The 13921-nt window shown below is 33.0% G+C and overlaps 1 protein-coding gene across 1 annotated transcript in view; it reads right to left on the bottom strand.

Annotated features, from left to right (window-relative positions):
- The window catches only part of LOC143913794 (RYamide receptor-like), a 64581-nt gene extending 51810 nt beyond the window's left edge, over positions 1-12771 (bottom strand). Inside the window, exon 1 of the mRNA XM_077433794.1 lies at positions 12173-12771. Coding sequence (XP_077289920.1) covers positions 12173-12771 — 599 coding nt within the window. The remainder of the gene's footprint in view (positions 1-12172) is intronic.
- Between the last annotated feature and the right edge of the window lie 1150 nt (positions 12772-13921).

Here is a 13921-nt window from a genome sequence, read left to right as displayed (position 1 = left end):
ACTTTTGACTTTTGATTAGGACTGGACGACTATATAGAGAGATTTGAAAGCTGAAAAGTACTACAAATGAAAGATAAAATACCCGACTATAGATTCCAATATTCATTTTGAACAGAAAATTGACAGATTTTGAGACATCGACTGAACAACACCAAGATATAGAAAAATCGCGCGATTTAAAAAACACATATATCTCCGAATCTCGAGTCAATCAACACTTTTTATTACCATATTCGTGTTTACTGGGCTTAGATCTCTAAGAAAAGTCATATCTCGTCTCTGGACTAAAAAAAAGTCGTCATTTGTCGAACAGTGTTATCTAAGACAAAATATTGATAATGATATAAATTAATATAAAATTTGAACAAAAATGGATGAATGAAATCGTACTAAAATTTATATTTGATAAACGTAGAGCATTGTTAATATTTTTCTTATGTAAAATATGTGTTGAAACATGAATATAAATTGAGAAGTTTTTAACACCTCCCCGAAACAAATTTAAAGTTCGTACATTAAAACCATTCATAAAATGAACAAAAATAAATCACAGTAAGGGGAGTTTAGTGTAGCTAATTTACTTTTCATGTATTTAAGTACTATTATAGTTTCAACAGAGTTCTGCTAATGCTAACTGCTACCTTTACAACTACCGGTTATTGCTTTTTCTTTTCTGCTTATATTATATTATACTCGTTCGTTTCAATTTACTCGAGCCATAAATTCAAAAAGTTGAAATCATGTGTCTGTGTTAAAATCTAGCACAGTTCATTTTAGGGTCATTGAATAAATTCGAATAAAATTTTAATACTTTATGTATCTATGTATATCCCCAATAATATAAGAACATTTTTAATACAAAGTGGGTATTATTCCTTGGTAGGGGTTCCAAAAAACCGCCCAAAAGAAAAAGCCGGTTTTCGGTTTTTTTACATGTAAAAAGCCGGTTGACCGGCTTTTACCGGTTTCAGAAAATTAAGATTTTTATATAAAAAAAATTGTAAATATACATATTATATTATGCAAAAAGGAATTTCTTATAAATTAAATTGAGTTATGAACATTATGAACTTCCATAAGATCATTATTACATATTATTATTACAAATATTACAAAAAAAAAAAAATGTTTTACCTGGTAGAAAAACTGTGATCGTGGAATTGTGAATAAGAACACTGCCGAGATGAATTTGTGTTCGAAAACCTTTTTTGTCGTTCAAATAAATATACGAAAATACCATAAGAAAGTTTTCGTTTAACGATAACGTTTTCTATACTTTTATACCTGAACGCGTAATAATTACATTTTATAGAAAACCCATTTTCCCGAAATTCTGAAAGGCCTTGTGTAGGATATAGAAAATAAATTCCAATAGTATTTTATTGGTTTGTGACCTGGTCTTCGTTCATTAATAAATCTAAAAGCCACCGCTAAGTGCTGTACCTTTATTGTTGCTCAAAGAAATATACGCCTATTCCAGAAGGAAGTTTGGATATATACTTTTTTTTATATCTTTCATAGAAATTTGAAATTCATAATTGTTAGTTTTGAGGAAAAAAACGCTTATTAAAGAAAACCTTAAAAAACCGGTCGATCGAGCCAAAACATCCGGTTTTCGAAAAATTGTCAAAAAGCCGGTTTTTCCGTTTCGGTTTAACCCGGCTTGGAAGCCCTAATCTGGACTCCTTGGATTAGTTAAAAAAAAACACAGCCCCGAATTTAAAATATAATTTCTACATATGTACATACAAATACATATATGTATAAGAGAATGAATTTATATAAATTCAATTCAAAGTCGCAACACTTTTCAAATGTACGAGTCTATATGGCATGGCAATATGCGGTCATAAAATTTATGGCTGGGTGGGTTTGTTTTATAACGTTTTCTTTTATACACATATGTACATATATGTATATGCACATATGTATATAAAAAGTCCTAAACCGTTCACATTTAATTATTTAACCCTATTTATTTATGTATTAACTTAGAATCAGCACATGTCTATTTTGACCATGCATACGAAAATATGTTTTGTTTGAGTTTTCCAATGACTTGGAGACCACATAATATTTTCCTTTTCTTCCATTTACTATTTTCGGAAAATACGAAGCGATGTCATGTAAGAAATATCTTCTCGAGACGAAATTTATTCCTTATATAAATAACATTCACACGTTCATTCCACATTATGAAAACATCGCATTGTATATTTTTCATCAAACTAGATTCGAGATGCATGTTCGAAAAAGAATTTTGCTAGAAAAGTTTCCCTATAATATTTTGCTTTATATTTTACATTACAGTACGTGTGAGGACACTCATATCTGGGAAATGTGCGCATTAATACAAAACGGTTTATCGAGTATAACAGACAGTCGAGTATTTATTCTATTAATGGGACAAACACATAAATGGGACCAACCATTAGGGAAAACTGTCCCCACTTAATTTTGATATAAGATTTTTCCTCAAATAAATTTCCATTGCCGAAATACTTGCAGATAATGAAAAGGAAAATCGCGAGAAAACGTTTTCAACTTTAAACATTCTATTAAAATACTTTTATGGAACGGTTCTATTGTTATACCATTGTATGTCATTGAAAATATGTACATATCTTCATCAAACTATCCTGTAGTAAGTACTGATAGGTTATCGGGTTCGATCCCGTGCTAATCTTTAATGCTGCTGGTCAAATCGATCGTTGTCATCAATATCTGAATTTGATTTCGGCACAGTATGTAAAAAAATATTATAAGTCTAAATCCATATATGTCTCTATGGATTAATCCATGAATTAATTAATAGTTAGTTTCTTGTTCTTCAGCATCTCAAAATTCAGCGATTTATGTAATAAAAAATGCTGCAGTGTTTGTAATTGGCTAGGATGGCGCATTGGGGTTTACCTGGTATCTAATATATGTATATTGTTACGTACGCCGCGGATTGAGCGAATTGCACTTAGACCAACGGATATCTGTTATCGGATTGACTAAATGCTTGCACTTACTTCCAAGGATTATATCTGGACTCTAAGTGCATTTATGCTAAACAATGACCGTTATTAGTTATTTCTCAGAATCGGTATAGGGACACCCAATGTCGTGGAAATACATATCCGAATACGTGACTATACAACAGGTAAACAGATTAGACGTCCTGAGCGATCTACCCTTTATGAGGCGGTACGTAGGCGATATCATGTCATTCTGGACTGAGCAGTGACAGTGCGTGTATCTCCTTAATCATCAATAAATGCTGTGAAACGACTGTTGGCCTTTTACTTGGATCCTCCACTCACCCCTACGCAACAATATGTTATTTTGAAAGAGACTTTGTATGTAAGGTTTAATGTAACTACATATATAGAACGACCAGATGTAATGAGCTTCTTTACGTGCCTAATATATTATATTTTCTAATTATGGAAGAAGCTCATTCGTCTGGCGTGCAAGCTCCACCATAAACACACTCATTTCTACAATTTTTATTTTTGACTTATTTAATATTAATGCTATACAAGCTAGAGTGATTTGCAAATTTGTTTTTTGATACTGCAAATTTGTTTTTCGATGATTAACTTTATTGAAAATTTATAATTATGATTATGAATTTTTATTATGTTATTGTTTTTATTATTTATTATTTTATTATTTTTGATTATTTTATTATTTTTATCATACTGTTATCGTTTTATTATTTTGTTATTTTTATTTTTTATTTTAAATGTTTAAAATTTTCTTTTTTTACCTATGCGAAAATTCCTAATATTTTTTCTTAAAATAATAACTGTTAATTTTCCCAACAAAATAAATATATGGAAGGTTTGTAGGGAACATCGACAGCAAATAAAAGTTTCTATGACGACGATATCGATATCGTTGAATATTACTTTTTTTATTACTTATTAATTTTTATTAAATTTATTTCGATTAAAATAAATTTAATAAAGAAACAAATTAATGTTTACTATTATATTGTTTTGTCATGTTTAAGCTGTTTATATTACAAATACCGAGCGAAGCCGGGTAAAACCACTAGTATATACATATTATAATATCTACATATATAAACAGAAAAAAAACTGAATTTGGCTGAATTGACATTTCTAATATATAATTTGTAACATCGAAAACAAATCAAAGTTTCTATGATGACGATTCGATATGGTTTCGATTCGGTATATATTTTTTCGATTAAAATTTCGATTTTTTAGATTAGAAACACTGAGCGAAGCCGGAAAAAACAACTAGTATATAATAAATTATTAATTAATTATCGTCGAAACTCTTATATCGCCAGAGTGTGCAATTTTTACAATGGCTTAGATGTGAATATTGACCTATTTCACGATACTTCAATTACTATTAGGAACTTATTTGCAAGATTGTTTTTTTTTTAACCCGTTATTTCGTTTTTTTGTTTTGTTTTTTTTTTTTACCTTAATCCTTTTTGATTAATTTTCTACTGTTATACACCATAATCTATTATTAATTTCTACTTTTATTTACAAATTTGTGACTATTTTCTTTTTGTATTGCTATTTTTTTTCTTTTTTATTGGCCTTCATAGCAAGTTCCATTTTTTATTTTTATGCTATTTGAAGAAACTTTTAATTGGCTTATGTTGAACTATTTATTTTATTATCTTGGTTTTAGCTGTAAGTTTCTCTCTGTTTATTATATAAATAAATAAATAAAATAAATAAATAAATGCTAAATTTAAAATTGACAGGGCTGCCAGTGCTCGAGTTATCCTCAAAATACACATACACACACACAAGGAGAATTTTCCAGAAAAGGATCAATAATGGATCAGTAAGTATCAAAATCTCGAAAGGTCGAAATTCGTCACGTAAATAATACTTTATCTATTGACACTTGACATACAGATAAAGTAAAAAAAAAAGGAAAAAGTAAATAGTTAATATAATACTCTATATGAAAAATGAGAGGGGTCTCGATGTCCGTTGGCACATTTCACAAAACTCAATTGGAAGCGTGAAAAAGGTTCGACCGGGGGTGCGGTTTCGCAAATATTTTCGCCTTCCATAAATAATATATGATATATATATGTATGTATCCACTTGTGTATATAAAATGTATAATAATACGTAAGGTAGAGGTATACTACATCGGTATAATAAAGCCAGATGAGGTTTGATGGATCGAGATAACGCGATGTTATCTGCAAAATTCGTCTTGGGGTGCCATTAAAGCGGACGTTTGAGAGCATATGATATACATAGATGGATAGATGGATAGATGGATAGATGGATAGATAGATAGGCAGATGTTGTTCTGTAAGGCACCTCGAAATTTGCGTCAAGTCACCAAACAACATTAATTTCCGTCACATCACCGAAATTAGTCGCCCCCAGGACTTTTGGCGCCACTCTCCTAATTATTTATTCAACTCACTGTTATTTTAACTTCGATCGACTCTCTTATCTACATACATACATACATACATATCACAAATAGATATATTCATATATATGTATATAAAGGCGAAGATATACTTGTAATGCGCTCGCGAGCCAATTTTTATTAAAAGAACGCAAACAAAAAAATGTCCGTGAGCATTTTTAATTTAATTTTAATACAGTCGACAGTTCTGACGTCATCAAACAAATAATTCGCTTTTTTCCGATTCAAAGGATTTGAAGTTCCCGGGGGCATAGCCGCCGAGGGCGAAGCGCTAGGGCTTCGCCCCCTAGGGGGCGCAGACGCCGGGGATGTACATATAATTTTTTATAAGAGATTTACTTTATATGTTTGTTTGTTCGTGACAGTCAATTTAATAAAAAAAAACAAAAGAGTATTCAAATAAAATTATATAAAATAAAACTATTCAAATAAATTTAATAAAATTTTTACTAGATTAATCATGTTTAAGCGGTTTATATTACAAATAACGAGCGAAGCCGGGTAATAAAGATAGTATAACATACTTTTCATACAATTTCTTTCCGAAGCCACCTAGTAAGGAATAATTCGCTATCCACTGGCTTAAGATAGGTACATATATATGTATGTATGTACATGTTTTATGGTTGCTTGTAAGAAACAAAAGTTTTTTGGACCTTTGCATAACTTTTCATTCCTAGCGATGGATGATTAATCGATAGTCGAATTATGAAGCTTTACACGTACATAGGTATTGTTCCATCAAATATTAAATAAGTTTTTTTAATTCGGTTCTGACGTCGGGAAACTGCTGAAAGGAAATGTTTAATATAATCTCCCGACATTGCCTCGATTCAACTCTCTTTCATTATATATGTACTATTATGTGATCGATTACTTAATATTATACACTGGTGTTTTGCTCGTTGATATACATATGTATATATCAACGGGTATTTTTGCAAAGGAATGAATATTTCGGTCGGTCACCCACGTGATATTAATTTGATGTCAATATAAAATATCGAACAAAAATATCATAAAAATACTTATATTTAATTATACTGAACTAGTGTTTTGCCCGTTGATTTGAACGGTTCAAGTTATATGTTATATATAAATATATGTAGTGTAAGGTCCGTCCCGCGCAGCGCATCTGACGATAACGTCACTCGTCTCTCGGCCCGACGTCGCTCGGCTCTCAATTATTAATAATAATAATAATAATAGCTTTTATTCCAGACGATGAGGAGAATAGTGCAATCCCCAACGCCCATATAAATAATATAAAGATAATAAAAAAAAAAGTATTGAAAAATAGTAAACAAAAAATAAATAAATAAATATATAAATATTACTGATAATAAATAATAATAATAATAATAAATAATAATAATAATAAATAATAATACTAATAAGTCTAATAATAATAATTTAATGTCTATATTAGGCATCTCTATTATTATTATTATTAAACAACCGTATGCAAAATCGTGTTCGAAATAATATATGCGCATAAATTAATTAAGTCGCGTTCATCGAATTTAATGGAAGCGCATAAATTATCGTCATAAAAATAGCGGATGCTTAAAATGCACCTATTGGTCAATGGTTTTAGTCCACGTGGACCACTTCACTCTAATTGGCTGTGCGTCTTGTTCGCGTGTATTTATTTTATATCTTTAGGTACTCGTACAACTTATACATACTTCTGTTGTTCTAAAATTTGTTTTTTTTTTTAAATTCTCATATTGTTTGACGCGTCTACCACATACCCACATATCCACAGAGCCACGTATCCACATCGCGTCCGTTTTTATATTTATTAAATTGTTTGCGAACGCGCTTGTATTGAATGCAAACTCGCTCACCACTCTAACAACAGAATGAGTGAAAGGCTAAAAATGAATCATACAATTTACGCAATAGTAGTAAATGAAAAAGCCTGAAGTTTGTATCGATAGAAAAGATGAAAATTTTTATACAAAAATGAATTCTATCATAGATTTAGTGCTCGAACTGTATTATAAAGTATCATCCAAGTATATGTGTGTGTGTGTGTGGTGAAAACAGAATTTTTGCCGTGTCATTATTCCACAATTTCAATTGGAATAGTATTCGCCATACATTTCGCAAACATTTACCCTCCCGTCGCCAAACAAAGCGGTATGTGTGCATGACAACAATATTGAAAACACCCCGTCAAAATTCGTGGCTGAATTCAACAAATTTCGATTTGTTTTACTTGGGAACAATATGAACGTCCATTTTATAAAATAAATGTGAATTTAAAAAAAATTTGTACTTAAAAAAAAGTTTCTGTACATTACAACAAAAATGTGTGCATTTAATGCTAAATGATGGATTCAAATTGCAATAGAAACTTTGTTTCGATCATTGAAAAAAAATTTCCTACTTAAAAAGCGGATGTTTGCTACTTAAATGTGTATTACAATGACCAAAATACGAAACCGACAACGACCAACGCTTCTATCTACTGGATTCATTCTTTTTTACTCTTCGGCTTGCGACCTTCGACAACTACGACCTTAGCTTCGACTCTATGACCTGATATCATCATTCATATTCATACGTAATACGTAAACAAAAAACACTTTTGACAGTTGACTGTTGTCAATAGCGGTATACTACAACGTTGCCGCTTTTTGTATCTATTCCAAAGCTAAAATCTATTTTTTCGAATGATCATTTAATATTTTTAATGGTCACTTTATAATGCCAAAATATTTTATTCGATGCACAATACGAGATCGTTTAATGCACCGAAAATAATGCAAATTTTTAATGCACAAAAAATTTTTTAAAGATACAAAGTATTTTTCTCAACGCACAGTCAAATCGAACCCATTTTATTTTGCGTTTTATCGATCGATTTAAAGCATTTATTTGTTATTATATATGTATGTATGCATTGTATTATATTTGTGTGGTGAGTGGGTTCGGGTATTTACACGCAAAACAACGAAAGCATCGATGGTTAAAAGTACTCGATGATTTATTCGACAGATTGAGCAAATAGCCTCGGTAATTCGAGATGCGCTCTCCATTTCCACGAAAACAATTTTCCAATTTAATCTGCACGAAACGTTTCACACGACGAGCACATTATTAGATATTTTCAACGCATTCATTGAAAATTAATTAATCGCGAGCACCAATGGAAGATATTCATAAATCAAAATGATTTGCTTTTCCGAGAGGTGGGAAAACCTTTTGATTTTTCCGCACGAAATACTTCAAGCGACGGCCGTCGAATAGAAGCCGTTCATAAATTCCATTCATGAGCTTGAAATTTGAAAACAAACATTGGCTATAAATACATTTTTACTATATTATTTTTATACATACATATGTATAAGCTTGTTAAGACGTTTTACTTAATATTATGCTCGGTAAATGTGCCGACAAATAATTCCCACAATGATTCCAGTTACATATGTACTTTGGTTTAAATGGATTTGAAATAAATTCCACCAATTGATACATAAATCTCCCTTTATAAATTGAACTCGAGCAAACAGCACATGCAAAATTTAATTTATTACGTTTCTTGTTGTGGGGGGGGGGGGGGGATTTTATAATTAAGTATATGCTTTTGCATACAATCAAACGATTTAACCACTTAATCGCCACGCATTTGTAGAAACCGATTCGATTATTTTATTATATGTGTTTATTGCCAACCCTTGACACTACCTCTTGAATATATCACAAACTAACTAAAAATGATAGTAGATAGAATGCAAACAGACACAGGTGATCTTACGTTGGATGGAGAGGTGATAGAAAGAGTAAAAAGATTCAAATACCTGGATACCTGGTTGAATGAAGAGATGGACCCAGATGAATATCTAAGAATCCGTATCGAGATGGCTAGAACAGCATTTATTAAAATGAAGGCAGCGCTTACAAACAAGCATCTCAATCTTCATACGCGGTTGAGATTCGCGAAGAGCTACATACTTCTGGACAGTATTACTACACGGATGTGAGACGTGGACTATGAAGACCAAGATGATCAGCCGTATCGAAGCTTTTGAGATGTATGCTGAAGATTCCGTGGACCAAAAAGATATTAAAGATATTAAAGTTATCTTGGCTTCGAAACATGCGCATGTGGACCGATATGAGCGCCAAAGAGCTGTTCCAAGCCGCTGAAGACCGATGCGGATATCTTCAAATAATTGACGAGGTGGTCGCCAACGTCTGGATGCGGACAAGGCATTAACAAGAAGAAGAAGAAGAACTAAAAGTATTGACTTTTTACAATTTCATTAGTATCACAGGGTATTTTTAGATGTCGCTGAGAAAAAACCAAAATTAATTTCAAGTCATAACCTTAAATACGAAGGAGCGCGCACCGATGCGCATATGGCGATGAAGTGTTTAAGTATCGTTGCAGTTCAAACTACATACTATAATAAAAGTATGTTAAAATTCTAGTTGTTTGACAGTATAAAACGTTTCACTTTGCACGAGCCTTAAGGCACAAACATGTAAAGCTGGAGGTGCGGATTTTTGCGCCATAGCCGGTCGACTAGAGTAGGAGACTATCCAATTTAAAATTTTACATATCAACATATATGTACATGTACTAAAAAATATGAAAATTTGATCAATGATTGATACTGAGTACGAATCGGTAAAAATGTGGGCGTAAAAAAAATGTAATTCTATCGTTTTCAATATACGTACATGATATATGTACATACATAATAGAGCAATAAAATTTTGCATACTATCTACTGTAATTTAGACCGCAGACGGGTTTCGGAATAGAAGGTTTTTTACCCCAACTTTCGAATACTCCACTTCGTAAAGTTAATTATAAACATACCATTGTATTCTGTTGGCGAATTATAACCACTTTCCAGGGACTTTTTGAGAGTTTCCCATATGTATTGTAAATAAGAGATAGGATTTGCGAGATATCTATTTCAAACGGAACAATGATTCAAACCGCTATATGCGGTATAATTCAAGAACAAAAAGCAAACAGTTTCAAAGTGTAAATGAATTTTGCTCATCCTTCATGCATTCAAATTCCAAATGGAGAGATAGGATCAGCGGCATTCGAAACTTTTGTTTTTTATGTGCAGAAATGGTGGAAAAATAAAAACGACGTTTCCTGATGGAAAATGTGAAAGTTTCCGTTCAATAATAATTATTCCGATCGCTTTGGCAATTTGTTGCGAAGCGAAAAAAAAAAAAGAAAACACAAATCCTTTCAAGTTGTTTTCCTTTGTAAGGCTTTTCTCATTTTTTAATTTCCCTCTTAATGACTTTCGGATAACGGACGTAGAAGCTTACAGCGAGGCCTTTTCATTAATTCGCAATGAAAATTTTAACGGTCAAAACATTGTAGAATCGACAATAACTCGTATAATTGTAACCGTTGTTCATTAACCACATTGACCAACAAAGTGTTTATTTATTTTTGAAAAATAACGAAAGTGTTTATTTTTAGATTGAAATTTTTATGAGAGGTACATTAAAAATATTTAAAATTAAGAGAGTTCAGAGGAAACTCATTAAATTTTATAGAAAGCAGTATCGAATGTTTTATAAGGATAATTCAAAGCCAAGTAAACATTTCTGTGCACACTGGAGCGATGCAAAAGAGGTGCACGAGAAAATTTGCTATACGAATATGCATTTATATTTCATTGAAAAGTTATACACGTATGTTCATATATTTCATTGAAAAGTCTTTGCAGTGAGCAAATTTGATTTCACTTTGTAGCGAAATTTCGATTCTGATCGGTCGAAAAGTCTTATTATGAACCTTTCTAAAATATGCAAAATTTAAAATTGCGATTCTTATCGATTATTATTGCCAGAAACATTGTACATTTGATACAAGTATTGGTAGTATTATATAATCTACTATATAAAACACTAAAGTTTGTTCGTATATGTATGTATTTATGTACCTACGTATTTTTCGTCAACAGTTTATTGTTCTGACGTCATCGAACAAATAATTTGAACACATTTCCGATTCAAAGGGTTCGAAGTTCCGGGGGTGTAGGCGCCGAGGGCGAAGTCCTAGGGCTTCGCCCCCCTAGGGGGCGCAGACCCTGGGGGTGTACATATAATTTTTTATACGAGACTTACTGAGTTTGTTTGTTCGTGACAGTCAATTTAATAAAAAAACGAAAGAGTTTCATGTTTAAGCGGTTTATATTACAAATGCCGAGCGAAACCGGGTAATAAAGCTAGTACAAAATAAATACATATCAATTAACATCCACAGAGATATCTATGGTCAAATTTGTAAATTTGCAACTGCTGAAATTTGAGATTGCTGAAAACTCGATATTTGCGATAAAATGGGTAAAGTTGCCAATTTGTTGGAACCGTTTTAATGAGAATCAGATAAATTGGCAAATTCTGAAAGGAAATGATCGACCTGGAGTCACAATTACAAGGTCTGGCCTCGATAGACACACCACATGCTACTGATGAACGCATTTTGGCATAAAAAAAAACAAGGCAACGCATAAAAAAAACCACACTGTACATAACCAAGTACAAAATAAACAACAACGCATGGACACATAAAGCGCGCATGCGTTAAGAAATAATACCTGAAATGTGCCGTGCGAATGCACGCACACACACACACACACACACACACACACACACACATTCACAGAATAAAAAAAATAAAAATGATCTCAAAGAGCTAAATATAATATGATTAAACATTGTATGTGTGTATTTATGTACTTACTTATTACAAATGACGTGCCATTCAGTGGGAGCATCCAAAGCCGAGACCAAGGAGGTGGGCAGAGCTGTGGCTAGAGCTCCACCCCAGACAGCAGCGATCGCAGCTTTGGCCTTGGGCTTGGTCAGCCTTGGTCTGAGCGGAGAAGTGATGGCTCTGTAGCGATCTGCGGCCAGAGCCACCAAAGTGTAGGCCGACACCAGCACGGACACGATTTGAGAGTAGTTGACGAGTCTGCAGAGCACGGATCCGAACGGCCAGTGGTTCAGCACCAGCTGGGGCACGAAGGTGAAGGGCACGCAGAACACGGACATGAGGATGTCCCCGAGGGCCAGGTTGGCTATGAAGTAGTTGGTCACGGTCCTCATCCGAGGGAAAGCCCTCACTATGAAACAGACGGCCCCGTTTCCGATGAGCGCCACGAAAAAGATGGCCGAGTACATGATGGTCACCAGCGATTGGAAATATGGAGAGCTGAGGATTCCAGGGCCGGCCGATTGGTCCGAGCAGTCATAGTAGCTCCCCCCCTCCGTTGAATTCCCATCGTTCCATGAGCAGTTGTGACATCCCTCCATTTCGACTAATGCCTCTTCTTCCTCCATCTTTTCACTTTCTCCCCTTGCGTTTCATTGCAAATCAACCTATTTTTTCAATCTGGAAACACCATTTCATTCATTACAATCCAAAACACTATTGATATTTTAAACGAACGATACAAATTTTATTTTTTACATGAAAAAACAAATGAATCTTGGTGCTACTATAGTATGCGGTCTACCTTAGCATTCGATCTACCTTTGAATCGCAGTCCACTACTTTTATGAAATGTTTATTACAATTTTTGTTTTTTCCTGCCGCACCATAATGTTGACGAAGCATTTCTATAAAAATATCGTCCGCAGATACATATCTCTTAATAAAATCTTAAATGAATAGGGCCAACCTTAACTTAACCTAACCTATCCTGACCCTTAAATAAATAGGTGTTGGTTGATAAGAAATGTTTTTTTTGTGAAAATATTGATGAAATAAAAGATATATTAGCAGCCAACATCTACATATTTACTTAAGGGTCAGGTTAGGTTAGGTTAAGTTAGGGTTGGCCCTATTAATTTAAGATAAGTTGTTAGGGTCGGTTTTTTCTTCGCTGCTGACGCATATACGCTGTCGGTATTATTTCATCAATATTTTCAGAAAAAAAAACATATCTTAACAGCCAACACTTAATTTAAGGGTCAGGATAGGTTAGGTTGGCCCTATTCATTTAAGATTAGGTTGTCAGGGTCGGTATTATTCAGTCTCAGTGTCACACGCAAGAACTGAGATAGTGAGACTGCATATTAAAGTAAAGACGTGAAGGTAGATCGCATACTAAAGTATATATGTGAAGGTAGACCGTATACTAAAGTATCACCTGAATCTTCTTAGTAAAAATACCGTTTCACTATGTATAGTACATATGTATGTATGTATTTCAAACAAAAAAAAGTTTTGATCAACATAATTTTAATGAAGATAGCCGATATCAGAATTGTACATACATATGTACATATATGCAAACACTTTTCATATTATTGATGATCGGATAAATGCACTCAAGAGAACCGCACTCTTGAGACATCCAAACATTCAAAGAAGGACTAACTCAATAGAATTCCACAAAAAAGCGTCAAGTGGTATTTGTATGTTATACGAGGGTGCTAACCCTTTTTATTTGTGGAATCCTATTGCGTAAGTTCTTCTTGAGCACCT

Source organism: Arctopsyche grandis, chromosome 6, assembly GCF_051622035.1.
Source record: "Arctopsyche grandis isolate Sample6627 chromosome 6, ASM5162203v2, whole genome shotgun sequence".
NCBI lineage: Eukaryota > Metazoa > Arthropoda > Insecta > Trichoptera > Hydropsychidae > Arctopsyche > Arctopsyche grandis.
Note: the sequence above shows the minus strand (reverse complement) of the source record. Positions and strands in the feature narration are given on the sequence as shown.